At 50.2% G+C, this 16532-nt stretch overlaps 1 protein-coding gene across 1 annotated transcript; it reads left to right on the plus strand.

The window, feature by feature from the left end:
- Positions 1 to 219: 219 nt before the first annotated feature.
- EKO05_0004676 (uncharacterized protein) lies at positions 220 to 16501 on the plus strand (the record flags this gene model as incomplete). The annotated part of the gene is made up of 4 exons (XM_059636436.1): positions 220 to 4288; positions 4335 to 14272; positions 14357 to 16306; positions 16364 to 16501. 4 exons carry the CDS (start codon positions 220 to 222, stop codon positions 16499 to 16501), a joined length of 16095 nt encoding a protein of 5364 aa, XP_059492419.1.
- Between the last annotated feature and the right edge of the window lie 31 nt (positions 16502 to 16532).

The following is a 16532-nucleotide window of genomic DNA, read 5'->3' on the forward strand; positions in this document are numbered from 1 at the left end:
CAACCAATCAGTGGCCGGCAGTTTCTCATCACTGTCTTGTCCCCACTGAGGCCGTTAAGTACAAGTCAAGTGTGACAGACAAATAAGACGTCATCTTGTTATACCCTCGTTGTCCAGACTCTACTCGAAATTTGGTTGTGGGGAGGAGGGTTTTACTTCCAGCTTGAGCACGCTGACTCCTGGTACAACTATAAGCTTACATAATACGGATCAAGCAGAATGGTCCAACACACACGAAGGCAGACTCTGTCTGTACTAAACAAAAACCCAACAGTTATCGAGGGTCCAACACTACTGCACGAACTGGTGCCTCAGTCTTCGGATGCATCCGCTATCGAATTTCTGGAACATGGATTCAAGAGACGGAAGTTCTCCTACCAAAGACTGCACGCGCTCAGCGATAGCTTGGCGAGACGGCTCATCGAGCTGACGGCGACGCTGGAAAATGCGTCTCCCATTATCCCAGTCTTGCTGCCGCAATGTCCAGAGCTGTACGTTGTATTGTTGGCAATTTTGAAGGCAGGGAAAGCTTTCTGTCCTCTGAACCTCGATGTCCCTGAAGAGAGATTGAGATTTATTCTCTCAGATGTCTCTGCGGACCTACTCATCACGAACACCGAGTATCTAAATCAAGCGGAACTACTTCAGGAGGTGCGCACGATATGCGTAGACCACGAGCTATTGAGTGTCAACGAGAGCAATAGCACTGCCTTACCACACGTCGGCAACTTCGATTTGGCCTATGTACTGTACACTAGTGGTTCGACTGGATTGCCCAAGGCTGTGGGCGTGTCGCATCGTGCTGTCACGCAAAGCCTCTTGGCACATGAACGCCATATTCCGGTCTTTACACGCTTTCTTCAATTCGCCGCTCCTACGTTCGACGTTTCAATATTTGAAATCTTCTTCCCGTGGCTCAGAGGCCGAACCCTAGTTGGTCGCTCCCGTACGCAAATGCTCGAAGACCTTCCCGCCACGATCAGGACCCTCGAGGCGGATGCGGCCGAACTCACGCCTACGGTTGTTGGAAATCTTCTGCAGGGTCGTGCAAGCGTGCCTGGGCTGAGACTGCTACTTACCATCGGCGAGATGCTTACCCAGCACGTTGTGACAGAGTATGGCGACAGTGCTACTCGAAAAGGAATCCTCTGGGCCATGTACGGACCGACTGAAGCTGCAATTCATTGCACCTTACAGGCACAGTTCTGCGCTTCCTCTTCAACCGGCAACATAGGATACCCTCTAGATACGGTCTCAGCATTCTTGGTCGCTCCATCTTCTGGTTTAGCTGCGACTTCCAACATCACGATATTGCCGTGGGGCGACGAAGGTGAACTCGTTCTCGGAGGGCACCAGATCGCGGAAGGATACCTCAATCGATCCGAGCTCACTGCTACATCCTTCATCGACCATCCTGAATATGGTCGATTATATCGTACTGGGGATCGTGCACGATTCTGCGATGACGGTACGATCGAATGTCTCGGTCGCATCATCGCTGGTCAAGTGAAATTGAGAGGGCAAAGAGTCGAGCTTGGTGAGGTGGAACAAACCATCATGAAGGTCGAAGGCTGCCGTATGACAGTGGCGTCAATTATCAATGATACACTCGTGGCTTTCTGCGCCACTGGTTCGTGCAATGTACCCCGCCCAGAGGTACTGAGAGTTTGCAAGCGCTGGTTGCCAAGCTACATGATACCCAACGATGTATACATGGTGTCAAACATGCCTCAACTACCCTCCGGTAAGATCGACAAGCGATCACTTGAATCAGAGTACTTGAAGTCTCTGCAATATCATGGCAGTACTGATTTACAGCCTGATGATCGGGCTGCCCTTACTATCTTACGTCTGGTCCGCGACTGCTTGGGGCAAGAGCTTTCATTGGAGTCGAGTCTTGCTGCGGCTGGGCTGGACTCTCTCCGAGCAATCCGCATCGCCTCAAGGCTCCGCGCAGAAGGGTATGATCTTAGTGCGGTGGATGTCCTGTCCTTCCAAACCCTGTTTGATCTCATCACAGCCTGCAAAGACATTCCTCCAACAGAAGGAGATCTACACACACCAGGCCCACTGTCAGTCCGTGAACTCGACTTTACAGCTCCTGACCTGGTGCTCGAAGAGTCGAGAATTGATTACATCTCTCCTTGCACGCCTTTGCAAGAAGCAATGCTCGCCGAGACTCTGTCCAGACCAAGCGCATATTGCAACTGGATTGAGTTGGAAATCTCTGTAACGCGGTCGTACGACGAAATATCTACAGCGATATCAAGACTTGCTCAGGAAAACGACCTCCTGCGGTCCGGCTTCTGCGTTTCTACAAAGGGCACAGGCAGTTTTGCACAAATCACATGGAAGGAACTGCACGAAACACAAATCGAAAGATCTTCATGTCCTCAGAAGACATATGAAATAAACTCTACACAGGCGTTACTGCGACCGTTCCAAGTCAAGATACAAGACAGCTTGAATATGCCACGGTTGTTGATATATCTACACCACGCACTCTATGATGGCTGGTCATTTGATCTCCTATTGGCCGACCTCGACAAGCTTCTGCGAGGGTTGGGGTCAACACGACGACCACAATTTCGAGACGTCAGTCAATACTACATGAAGCGACAGCAGACATCAGCTGCTGGGGCCGACAAAACGTACTGGACCGACCTACTCCGCGACTACATACCCACAGCTTTGGCTAACTACAATGGGGAGACAAAGCGCTTAGTAGGCCTCCGGTCGTATCGAGGACGCTCTTCTGTCAATTTCAAACGCTTGTCTGAGCGTGCTCACAATCTTGCTGTAAATCCTCAAGTGTTCTTCCAAGCAGCTACAGGCTACATTATGGGGCTCTATACCGGATCCCTGGACGTAATGTTTGGAAATGTCACTTCCGGAAGAACAATCCCCGTAACTGACATTGAAGAGATTGTTGGTCCGTGTATAGCCTCTCTCCCGTTTCGATTAGATTTTGGAACCTTATCCACGGTGCACGAAGTCTTGAGAAAGACACAAGACATAAATCGCGACTGTCTGCGGCACTGCTCGTTACCACTACGAGACATAGCAAGAGCGGCTGGCGTTCAACCTGGCACACGGTTGTTCGATGTACTGTTTGTCTGGCAACAGTCATCAAGCTCTGACAATAACCAAGATCTGGCTGTAAAAATTGCCGACAGTGCGGATGACCTTGAGTTCAAACTTACGCTTGAGTTCGAACCTTGTAACGATTGGATCTCCGTGCGCGTCACGTACGACCCATCGACACTACCAGAGAAGCAAATCGTGCACCTTTCACGGCAGATTGATGAGGTTGTCAACAAATTCCTAGACGACACTAGCTGCCCGATGTCCGATGTTGGACACTGCTTTACTACATCGAGTCTTTCTGTCGCCAACCCAGATCATCGCCGGGGCCACAACACCATCGGTCTCGCACATGCAGTAGAGACGTGGGCGGTCGTTTCTCCTAACAAAGAGGCTGTCATGTTTGGTCGTGTCCTTGACGGAACTATACGGGTCAAAGATACGATCACTTACTCAAACCTCAACAGTCAAGCTAACCAACTAGCTTGCCTTCTTGGGCGGCACGGTATTGGGCAAGACCAACTGGTGTGTATTATGATGGAGAAATCATTGAATCTCTATGTTGCTATCCTTGCCGTGTTGAAGCTAGGCTCTGGGTATCTGCCACTCGTGCCTGACACGCCTTTAGGCCGGGTTGGAGCGATTCTTAAGGATGCACAAGTTGCCGCTTGCTTAAGCGATTCATCCGGTCTGCAGTCTCTGCAAGAGCACTTTTCTGGCACGATCGTCGACTTGGACTCAACAGATCTATCGACGTTTCCAAGCAACAACTTACATACGCCCTATAACGGATCTCATCTAGCCTATGCTGTCTTCACCAGCGGAAGCACAGGTACCCCAAAAGGTGTCCTCGTCACGCAACAGAATTTGATGAGCAATCTTGAGGTTTTGTCTGGCTTATACCCAGCGTCGACCGCATCAAGGATGCTTCAGTCGTGCTCGCAAGCCTTTGATGTTTCTGTCTTCGAGATTTTCTACACTTGGCATATGGGCATGTCTCTCTGCACAGCGAAAAAAGAGGACCTGTTCCGCGACTTTGAAGCTTCAATCAATAATCTGGGTGTCACACACCTTAGTCTTACTCCTACTGTTGCAGCTCTCGTCGATCCCGACAATGTGCCCAACGTCAAGTTCCTTGTGACCGCAGGAGAAGCTCTGACAGAGCATGTGCGACGGCGGTGGGCTGGTCGAGGCTTGTATCAAGGTGAGCAACAACAATCTCTGTCCAGGCAGATCTAACCCAAGCGTAGGCTACGGTCCATCCGAAACCACCAACATCTGTACTGTGCGACCTTCGGTGACTTCTACAGACTTGATTAACAACATTGGAGCACCCTTCAGTAACACATCCGCATTCGTATTAGATACTAATAGCAATGTGATTCTCCCTCGCGGTGCTCTAGGAGAGCTGTGCTTTGGAGGAGAACAAGTGTTTCGAGGATATCTCAACCGGCCTGAGCTCAATACAAGCAAGCTCATCAATATCGCGCCTTATGGCAGACTCTACCGGTCTGGAGACATGGGAAGACTTCTGCCAGATGACTGCATTCTTTCTGCTGGTCGCTCGGACGATCAGGTAAAGATACGCGGTCAGCGAGTCGAGCTTAGTGAAATCACATCGCTCATTCTGGATGAGGGCGCCGTTAACGATTGCGCAACACTCTTACTTTCGAACAGGAACGATATCAGTACCTTGGTGTGTTACTGGATTCCTGAAAACCACTTGAGTGATCACTTCAAGGTCTTGGACACCAAAGTACTTAGATCCACCACACTCCGAATTCTCGAAAACTTGTCACGGCAGCTCCCCGGATACATGGTACCGTCTTACGTCATTCCTGTCAGCCGTATACCCATGACTGCACAAGCTAAGATTGACAAGCGGCTGCTCCAGGAAACCTTCGTCGGGCTCACTGACACCGCCCTTACAAACTCTGGGGCTAGCAACGATGAAATCGATGGCAGAAGCAAAAGTAAAGAAATCAACATGTCGGACTGGGAGTTGAGCGTGGCAGACATCCTCGCGCATGTACTCCAGGTCAATTTGGCAGAGATCCAACGAACGACATCCTTCTTCAATTTGGGCTTGGATTCTGTATCCGCTATCCGTTTCTGTAATAGTCTCAGGCGGTCTGGTCTCGGCGACTTTACTGTTGCTGAAGTGCTCAAAAATCCGACAGTCTCTTATTTGGATGCCATACGAGCGGACGGTGTTGCCTCTTCCAAATTACACAAGAAACCTTCGAACAAGCTCCAGAACATCTTCACAGAAAGTCAAAAAAATGATATCCTTTCGGTTTACAAAGGGTTGGGCCTCCTGGTGGAGAAGTTGAATCCCTGTACACCGTTGCAGGAAGCCATGTTGGCAAGCAGTGCTTCGTCTAAGGCTACCTACAGCAATACCATGGTCTTCGACGTCACAGGTGACATTGCTCGCCTCCAAGCATGCTGGCAGCTTGCACAAAATCGCCACGAGATCTTACGAACCTCGTTCGTTTCATCAGATCACCCCAACTATGCATTTGCGCAGGTCGTTCTGAAAGATTTGAGCATCGAGTGGGGTCAGTTGGGCACGCTTGAAAATGTCCAATCTCATATGGGCGCAGTTCTGGCGAAATTACTTGCCTGTCACAGGCCGCCCCTGCATTTGGCCATTCATGAAACCGGATCGTCAACCAAGATCATCTTTAGCTGCCATCACGCACTTTACGACGGTACTGCTATCATGATCCTGCTTGAAGAGATCCAAAAGGCCTACTTTGGCTACGAATTATCTCCCACAACACCTTATGACCAATACTTGCAACACCTGATCTCTCAAGACCTGAACGAAGCGGATTCGTTCTGGTCAAGTCGCTTTGCTGACTTTGAACCGACGTACTTCCCCAATTTGACTGGCAAAGTTCACAAACACCCCGGAACATCAAAATCGCTGAGACGGAACCTTAAGCTGCCATTGAGCGTGGTTCGTGCAGCGTCCCAACACGCTTCATCATCCGTACTTTCGGTCATACAAGCAGCTTGGGCAAAGCTTCTGCACTTCTATAAGGGCGAAAACGATCTGTGCTTCGGCAATGTTGTCAGCGGTCGTGCTTTTCCTGAAGACGGTCTGGACAGCCTTGTAGCGCCATGTTTCAATACGCTCCCTGTCCGAGCCTCGTTCGACTTCTCAAAGCCAAACTCGGCTCTGATCGAATTGCTGCACAGCTTCAACGTGGACTCATTGGCTCATCAATTGACCGCCCTCCGGCGCATTCAGAGTACTGCTCAGACCGATGGCAGTCGGCTTTTCGATACCCTGGTCATTCTTCAGCAACCCAGCGAGCCGCTCAATGATGCCATTTGGACTCTCGAACTGGATATGGGTGAGATGGATTTGCCAATAGTTTGTGAAGTTCACCAAGACGACCACAGTGATGTGCTGAGGCTGAATCTGCACTACAATACCAGCTTGCTCTCTGAAAGAGATGCTTGGATAGTAGCTGAAGCCTTTGATGCCAATCTTGTGGCTCTTGTTCAGAACGCGAGTGCAGCTGCCAACGAATCTGTCGGATTTCCTTCTGCTCTCCGGGCTGAATCAAATATGAGCTTCAAGCCCATAACTTCCGAATCTAACTTGCTACACAAGGCATTTGAAAAAAACGCTTCTTCACCGCGATCTGATACCATCGCCCTCGATTTCCTACATGCGGATGGGCGACGAACAACATGGTCTTATTCGACGTTAAACCTCATAGCAAACCATATCGCATATGAGTTGTTGCAACGCGATGTTGGGGTTGAGGATATCATCCCCGTTCATGTTACAAAATCTCCAATGTTCTATGCAAGCATCTTAGGAATACTCAAAGCCGGTGCCGCCTTTGCTCCAGTTCATCCGGATCTGCCGAAAGCCCGCAAAGACATGATGTTTAGGGAACTGAACGCAAAGGCCATACTTTGTGCAGAAGATCTACCGGACCTTGCGGAACAGACATCGGCAGCCATTATCAACATCGGGAATCTTCAGGGTGAATGCCTCGACACCTGTGAGGCACAGTGTATCCCAAACCTGACTGGATCCAATCTGGCTTATTGTCTCTACACCAGCGGTTCAACTGGTGTTCCAAAGGCTGTCAGTGTGGAGCATCGATCTCCGGTCCAGACTGTAGCGAGCTCCACGCCATTAGTGCCTTGGAACCCTTCTTCTAGATTACTGCAGTATGCAGCGGTTACTTTCGACATGTGTTATTACGACTGCTTCCTGGCCTGGACTCTTGGCTTTACACTCTGCGCGGCAGAGCAACACGTCATGTTCGATAGCCTGCCACGTGTTATCAACTCGCTCGACGTGACTCTACTGGATCTTACGCCTTCTGTTGCAGCGTCACTATCAAGAGCTCAGGTACCCGGTGTACAGTGGCTTTATTGTATTGGCGAGGAAATGTCATCTGATGTTGCAAGGGAATGGAGCGGTGCATGCGTCAACTCCTATGGGCCTACTGAAGCTGCATTCTGCACAACCATGTTTCCGGTGTCGAAAGAAGTGAAGACTTCTGTCATCGGTCAGCCCTACCCAACTACGTCTTTCGCTGTGTTCTCACCAAAAGGGGAACTACCATTGCCTATACTTAGTGTCGGCGAATTGTGTATCGGAGGAACACAGCTGGCCAGAGGTTACCTAGGTCGACCTGAGCTCACCAACGAGCGCTTTGTGAAAAAGTGCGGTCAGAGGTTCTACAAGAGCGGTGATATGGTACGCATGCTCAGCGACGGCAACTTCGAATTTGTTGGCCGCGCAGACGATCAAGTAAAAATTCGCGGACTGAGAGTTGAGCTTGGTGAAATCAGCCATGTGTTGCAAAATTGCGATACTCGCATCATATCTGTCGCTACACAAATCTTGAGGAAAGATGCAACAGCCAAGCAACAGCTAGTCGCTTTCCTTGCTACCGGTAGCAAGGTGGGCGAAAGCGAACAAGAAGCCCTTCAAAAGAGGGCTATACAAGCTGCCAAGGACCGATTGCCTGCTTATATGGTGCCCCAGTTTTGCATCTTCGTTGACAGCATACCACAGTCGATGGCTGGCAAAGTCGATAAGAAGGGCTTGGAGCGCATATTCCAGGACGTTATCACCACGAATAAAACACCGGACGGTATTAGCAACCCTCACAAGTGGTCTGACGTGGAGCTCGTCATTCGGGATGTTCTGAGCCGACTCTCCAAAGTCCCCGTGGACAATATCCATCCAGAGACCTCAATTTACCAGCTGGGGCTCGACAGCATCAGTGCAGTCCAGATTGCTTCCGTACTCCAGAAGCGTGGTTTAGATGCCAGTGCATCTGATGTCATGAGATTCACTAATTGTACTGATCTTGCAGGACATCTTGTCAGTTCTACATCGCCGACTGAATCGTGTGTCAAGCCATTCAACTTCAGAGCATTTGACGCAAAGCACAGAGCAGATGTGCTGGAGGATTGCGGACTCGATGGACATTGTGTTGAAGCCATTCGTCCATGTACACCCCTCCAGCAGGGGATGGTTTCCCAATTCATTGCCAAAGATGGCACTGTCTATTTTAACTATCTACGTCTCCGTCTACGGAGCCTCGACGTGGACACTGCCAGACTGAAGGATGCCTGGGCGATGACAATGATGCAACATCCGATACTACGAGTTGGATTTGCCCAAATCAAGGATGGGCAGAACACTTTTGCAATGGTGCAATTCAGATCGGATTCGGTGAACTTACCGTGGTCCGAAGGATCTAATTGCGACACAGAGCTGGCAATGAAGAGGCTGCGCAACCTGCAGCGCAAAGCCCTTACACAGCTTCATCAACCCATGTGGGACATCCGGTTAATCACTGCTGAAAAGTACCTTCTCCTTGATCTGTCAATTTTTCATGCGCTGTTTGATGCACACAGCTTGCGACTGATCTTCGACAATGTCTTGGCAAACTATAAAGGTCAACCACAAGGGGAAAGTCCGCCTCTCGAGCCGGTGCTCGGCCAGCTTCTGTACTTTCACATGGATGAGCATGACCTGGCCGAGAGTTTCTGGACGAATTTGGGAAACAAAGCAGTCGCATCCCGCTTTCCAAACGTGTCGCCTTTGCGGTATGAGCTTAGGCATCCCATTGTACTAACAAGACCCTCATCGATGTCTACTACCGAGATTGATTATGGCTGTCGCGCAGCAAACATTACGTTACAAGCGGCTGGCATCGCGAGCTGGTCTTCAATATTATCAGCATACACTGGTGAGGAGAGCGTAACCATTGGTGTTGTATTGTCAGGCCGAACCTCAGAATTGTCTAACAACGCTGCATTTCCTTGCATCAACACTGTGCCGTTCCCATGCACGGTAACCGCCAACAAGATGGCAAATCTTAAATCAGTCATGGCACTTAATGCAGAACTGCATCAGCATCAGTTTACGCCACTCAGCAAGATCCAGAAGTTGATGGGAATGTCGAACGAGTCCTTGTTCGACTCACTGTTTGCTTTCCAGAAAAGCACAGAAGATGGCCAGCAGAACGATCTGTGGACAGTCACGGAAGAGAAAGCAACAACAGAATACCCAATTTCGATTGAGCTCGAACTGAAACAAGCGGTCCTGGAGTATCGGCTTACTTACTTGCCACACGTCATTCCGTCAGAGCAGGCAAAGCTGCTCCTTGATCAGCTCGACCATGCTATGCGCAGTTTTGTCTTGCCCGAGAGCATCGATGCGTCAGGTTCTCTACTGAATCAGTCACTATACTCGATCACTCCGGCGAAGGAGCCAACCCTTCCGTCTGAGGTCAGGCTGTTGCATGAGTTTGTCGAGTTCACCGCTAATCTACATCCTGATCGCATCTCTTTTGAGTTTGCGAGCTCCATACATGACGATCACCTCATTAGCAAGACATGGACCTACCGTGAGCTTGATACAGAAGGCAACAGGATCGCACACATGTTGCTATCGCACGGCGTCCGGCCAGGAGCACTTGTTGGCGCGTGCTTCGACAAGTGCCCAGAAGCGTCTTTTGCAATGCTAGGCATATTGAAAGCTGGTTGTGCATTCGTCGCCATTGATCCCAGTGCGCCAATCGCACGTCAAGCATTTATTGTTGAGGACTCTGGTGCTCAAATTATGCTCTCCATGAGTACACAGTCCACGAAATTTGACGGGACCATCAAAGTGCCAGTTATTGACCTTGACAAGACTGCTACGCACGACTTCGCAGCATCGAAACCTCCACTTGAGAGAGACATTGACCCTCAAGATCGCAGCTATTGTCTGTATACCAGCGGCACAACCGGAACACCTAAGGGGTGTGAGTTGACCCACGATAATGCGGTACAAGCGATGCTTGCTTTTCAACGACTGTTTGCTGGCCATTGGGATGAAACCTCGCGCTGGTTGCAATTCGCGTCTTTTCACTTCGACGTCTCAATACTCGAGCAGTATTGGAGCTGGTCAGTCGGTATCTGCGTTGTATCAGCACCGAGAGATATTATTTTCGAGGACATTGCGAACTCCATTCGGGTACTCAACATTACGCATATCGATCTCACACCAAGTCTGGCCCAGATACTACACCCCGATGACGTGCCAAGCTTATGCAAGGGTATCTTCATTACCGGAGGGGAGAGTTTGAAGCAGGAAATTTTGGATGCTTGGGGTCCAAACGCCGTCATCTACAACGGCTACGGACCCACTGAAGCTACAATTGGATGTACCATGTATCCTCGCGTCCCCGCAAATGGCAAGCCCTCCAACATTGGGCCTCAGTTCGACAACGTGGGATCATACGTCCTTAGGCCCGGTTCCGACGTCCCTGTACTCCGAGGCGGAGTCGGCGAGCTCTGTGTCTCAGGCAGACTTGTGGGCAAGGGCTACCTCAACCGCCCAGAGCTCACTAAGGAGCGATTTGCATACCTCGGTCGCTTTGGAGAAAGAGTTTATCGAACCGGAGACCTCGTAAGAATCTTGTACGACGGAGCATTTGATTTTCTCGGCCGCGCAGACGATCAAGTAAAACTGCGTGGCCAGCGACTTGAGATCGGCGAGATCAATTCGGTCATCAAACAATCAAGCAGAGACTTTTCAGATGTGGCGACTTTGGTCCTCAAGCATCCCAAGCAGCAAAAAGATCAACTCGTCGCGTTTGTGGCCGTTGGAAACAAACCTTCTCGCGAACCAACAGTACTTCTGGTGGAAGCTACAAGGCTAGGCGGAGCAAAAGAAGCATGTTGTGACAAACTGCCCCCTTACATGGTACCGACACACTTCATCCCGCTAGCTTCAATGCCTCTGAATGTCAACAATAAGGCCGATGGAAAGAAGCTCAAACAGATCTACGAAGCGTTGTCAAGTAGTGATCTGCAACAACTATCCGCGACGTCGAATGGGATGGAAGGCGTCTGGTCAAAGCAAGAAGAGAAGCTCCGCCACACTCTAGCCAAAGCTTTGGACCTTGACGAAAACGCTATAGAGAAAACCTCCAGCTTCTATGAGCTAGGTATGGATTCAATCTCTGTTATCGGGGTTTCTCGAGCTCTGAGACAAGCCGGTTACTTGCAAACCACTGCCGCTATACTCATGAAGCATCCGACCGTTGGTCAGCTTGCCAGAGTGCTCTCTACGTCAAGCTCGAACGTAGTCAATCGTGATTCGCTAATAGCTGCACAACAAACCATCGCTGCTACACAACACCGCTACCGACGCATAGTGGCTCGATCGCTGGGTAAGGACATACTTGACATCGAAGCGCTTGCTCCCTGTACGCCCCTCCAACAAGGCATGATTGCTCGCTACCTGGACAGCGACTATGGCTTGTATTTCAACGTTTTCAAGTTCGAACTCAGCTGGGATGTCAACACCTCTCGGCTGCGATCCTCTTATGATGCAGTCTTCCAGAGCGAACAGATATTGCGAACCACATTTGTGAATACGAGTGACGGTTACGTACAAGCAGTTCTGCAGGGAGTTCCGTTACCCTGGACCGAACACAATGTCGAACATGCATCGGTACCGAAGTATCTACAGAAGCTTCGACGAGATTGGCTAGAAGCAAATCAGGCTGAGCTCATTAGACCATTTGAAGTCCATCTTGTGGGTGAATCAGGAACGCAATTGCTCATCGTACACATGTTCCATGGACTGTATGACGGTAATAGCATTGAGCTGCTGTTTGAAAAGATATGGAGAATGTACGAAGGCGCAGAGCTCGAAGTACGGGATGTTCCGTCTTTCCACGAAGCTCTTGCGCATGGTCCATTACGAGTTGCTGAAGGTGTGAGAGAATTTTGGGAGAGGCATCTCACAAACCTCACGTCGAAATCGCTTCCATCGTTGACAGAGCAGCCTACCCAAAGCACCGTCATAGTTACGCGAGACCTTAACTCAATTTCAGCATATGATACAATCAGGAAGAGTCTCAACGTCACAGCCCAGGCTATTGCTCAAGCTTGCTGGGTGTATACGCTGCAGCAACAAGTACACGCCCCTATCACCACAGGTATGGTAGTCTCCGGTCGAAGTTTCGATCTCGAATATGCCGATCGCGTCATCGGACCCATGTTCAACACTATCCCTTACCAACAGCGCACTCGGGGTGGTGACACTTGGGCTTCGATTATCACCAGAGCACACGACTTCAACACTGAGGCTTTTCCGCATCAACACACCCCACTCCGCGAAATCATGAGATGGTGCAGGAGGAGCGCCAATCGACCTCTCTTCGAGACCTTGTTTGTTTATCAAGTCGCGCAAACTGAGTCAGACTGGTGGAGTAACAATGCTTCGTGGACGTTGTTGGACGACGACACCACGGCAGACTACCCCTTAGCATTCGAGATCGAACAAAAGAGCGACTATGGATTCAAGCTTACTTTGGTAACTCAAGGTCACGTCTCCAGTGCGAAGACTTCAAACGAGCTTCTCAATCGTTTCGAAGAAGCCCTTATGAGCGCATTGAAGGATCCTTCAACTGTATTGGAAGAGCTCATCAGCACAAACGAGAGCAACCTAAATGGTGTGGTAGATGGAGAGCCTAACACGAATGGCTTGAACGACACGACAGAATTTGAGTGGACAGAGAACGCTAGCACGATCAGAGAAGAGATCGCCAGCCTCACTGGTGTCGAAACTGTCGAGGTTTATGAGTCAATGTCCATCTTTGAGTTAGGCCTGGACAGCATTGATGCGATTAAATTGTCCTCGAGACTCAAAAGACGCGGCGTCAATATGCCTGTCAGCGGCATCATGCGAGGTCTCACCATCAAGAACATGCTCAAAAACGTCACAAGTGAGCAAATTGACAAACCACAAAGCGAGACAGGTTTTGCTTCGCGCAAGAAAGAACTGCGTCGTTACGTCGACCAACACAGTGTAGACTCGAGCGACATCAACAACGTGCTACCTCTTACACCGCTACAGGAAGCTATGGTGGCTGAAATGATCGCCTCAGACTACACAAGATACTACAACTTCGACGTTGCAGAGCTGGCTGCAGGCACCGATATCGACAGACTGCAAAAAGCATGGCACACGGTCATCGAGTCAACACCAATCTTGCGTACGACGTTCGTTGAGGTTGACGATCCACAGATAGATGGATCCTTTGCACAAGTTGTTGTCAATCAGCGGCCATTTGAATTGTGGACGGAGCGGACGAAGCTCGAAAATGACAGGAGACCGAATTTCCCTGTCATTTTGGAGGACATACGCCGGGCAGCAGTACAAACAAAGACTCTAGACCCTCCTGTCAAGATCACACTTCTGGAGACACCCAAAACCAGCTACCAGATCTTGTCGATAGCTCACGCGCTCTATGACGGCTGGTCCCTTGTTCTACTCCACAACGCTGTCCACGCAGCTTATCATGGACAATACACCCCTCGGCCTAGCTACGAAGCCGCCTTAGCTGATATAATATCCGGCTCAGGCTCCGATGCCGCTGGCTTTTGGCAAGACTACTTGACCGGCCTGAAACCAAGTCTTTTTCCTCGCCGTCAAATTGATTCCAAGGAGGCAAGAGAGGTCTATCGAATGGAACACGCGAGCGATATGGGATTGTCACACATTGCATATTTCGCCAAAAATAGCAAGGTATCGTTACAGACCCTAGGCCAGACCGTCTTTGCCCTTACGCTGGCTTCTTATGTTGGCTCGTTGGACGTTACCTTTGGCTGCATACTGTCCGGTCGCGACGATGATGTAAGATCACAATTGCTCTTCCCAACCATGAATACTGTCGCAATCCGCACAGTGCTTCATGGTTCACGGCTGGAAATGTTGCAGTATGTGCAAGACAACTTCAACAACATCAAGCAGTGGCAGCATTTCCCCCTTCGGAAGGCGGCGGCTCTGGCAGATGCTCAAGGCAAGCTTTTCGACAGCCTGTTCATATACCAGAAGACTGTCGAGGAACAATCCAGCACGAGAGACAGGCTTTACAAGAGTGTAGAAGGCCAAAGCGATACTGAGTACCCTATCTGCGTAGAGATGGAAACCGTCAATGGGAACTTGAAATGGCGTTGTGCAGTCAAAGAGGAGGTGATGTCACGCGACGGAGCCCAGCTTTTGCTGAAAAGACTGGACGAGGTGCTTTACAGCATCATCGAGCATCCCAACAGTCCGAGTATTCAATCAACGCCACAAGGAACATCGGTGTGCGGCTTGCCGATTTTCGAAGAGGGGCGTACACATGCGACAGATGACGAGCATAAAGACGAGAACCAGAGCCTTTCCATGGAAGCACCACTGTCAAAAACAGCCCAAAGAGTTCGACAAGCCCTAGCTTTGGTTGCCCAGATGCCCGAGGAGAACATTGCACAAGGCATGTCAATTTTCCACATTGGCCTAGATTCAATCAGTGCCATCAAGGTATCCTCTATCCTGCGGAAGCAAGGTATCACCTTAAGTGTCGGCGAAATGCTCAAAGCTGGCACTATAAAGAAGATAGCTGAAGTGGCTGACAAGCACGTGACGTCTACATCGGATCAAGAAACCGAGTGGAAATCTATCATTAGAGAGACTCAGGGCAGACTTGATCAGCAGAGAACTCTTATTCATACTGTCATTGACGCTACACAAGTCGATCGCATCTTACCCGTCACTCCGGGCCAGATTTACATGCTCTCCATGTGGCTCAACACCAAGGGCGAGAATTTCTATCCAGAGTTTGTCTACGATTTGGAGGGCCCTGGAAATTTCGAAATGTTGCAAAAGTCGTGGCAAGATCTCGTCACAGCAAACACGATTCTTCGCACACAGATTGTTTCGACTGCTCACAGCGGATTACCATACGTCCAGATCATCCTGAAGAGAGCGGATGCTTCGCTGACCAACATCACTGGTCAAGACAAGAAGACTGCGGCCCGTACAATAACTCAAATCGCAGCGAAGCAACCCTGGGTACATCTCTTCATTTCACAGACCTCGACAGGCTGGGCGCTCAAGCTGAAGATTCATCATGCCCTGTACGACGGTGTGAGTCTGCCTCTTTTGATGCAACAATTTCAGGATATCTGCAACGGTGCATCAGTGTCTGCACCAGATCATGGGCTTGAGGAGTACCTTGCCGTTGCGCACGCATCGTATGCGATATCAAGTAGAAAGGAGTTCTGGACGAAATACCTGATGGGTGCCAACACGCAGTACGAGGGCAGAGGGGAGAGCGCACGGAAGTCAAGATCAGAGCTCTTCAAACCAAGTCTCTTGCAGACATCAATGTTGGAAAGCACTGGTCGTCAACACGGCATCTCAACACAATGCCTCTTCCTCGCCGCTTTTGCCAAGATTTACGCCGCAAGAGCAGATACCTCAGATGATCAAGACGTCGTCCTCGGTATCTATCTCGCAAACCGCTCGCTCCCCATCGACAACCTCCCTACGGCCGCCATACCCACCGTCAACCTCCTCCCACTACGCATTCAGTCGCCACTCGGCACTCCACCCTTAGACATCGCGGCGCAGATCCAGGCCGACATCCAAGCCATCAGCAACCCAGCGAACGCCACAGCCAGCCTGTACGAGATCAGTGAATGGACCGGCATCAAAGTCGACACTTTCGTCAACGTCCTCAGTCTGCCCGAGCCCGAAGACACGCCCACGCCAAGCGAAGACCAGGTGCACATCACGCAGAGAAACGAATGGCAGGAATCTGTCAGCAGAGTCACCGAGCTGGACGAAAGCAACTGGAGTGCACCGGAGGAAGTACTGAATGAGCGTGTCAATAGAGCGTATCTTGTAAGTCCCGATACTTCCCAAGAGCGAGTCGATAGGTGCAAGGCTAATACGCGGCAGCATGCGATTGATGTCGAAGCTACGATTCGTGGTGGGCAGTTGGATGTCGGTATCTTTGCACCGACTGAGATGTTGGGGTTGGAGGATGCAGAGAGGTTGGTGGAGGGGGTAAGAACGGAACTTGAAGGGCTGGCTTAGGTGTACATTAGGTGCACCGGTTTTGTATTTG

Source organism: Ascochyta rabiei, chromosome 7 (assembly GCF_004011695.2).
Source record: "Ascochyta rabiei chromosome 7, complete sequence".
Lineage (NCBI taxonomy): Eukaryota > Fungi > Ascomycota > Dothideomycetes > Pleosporales > Didymellaceae > Ascochyta > Ascochyta rabiei.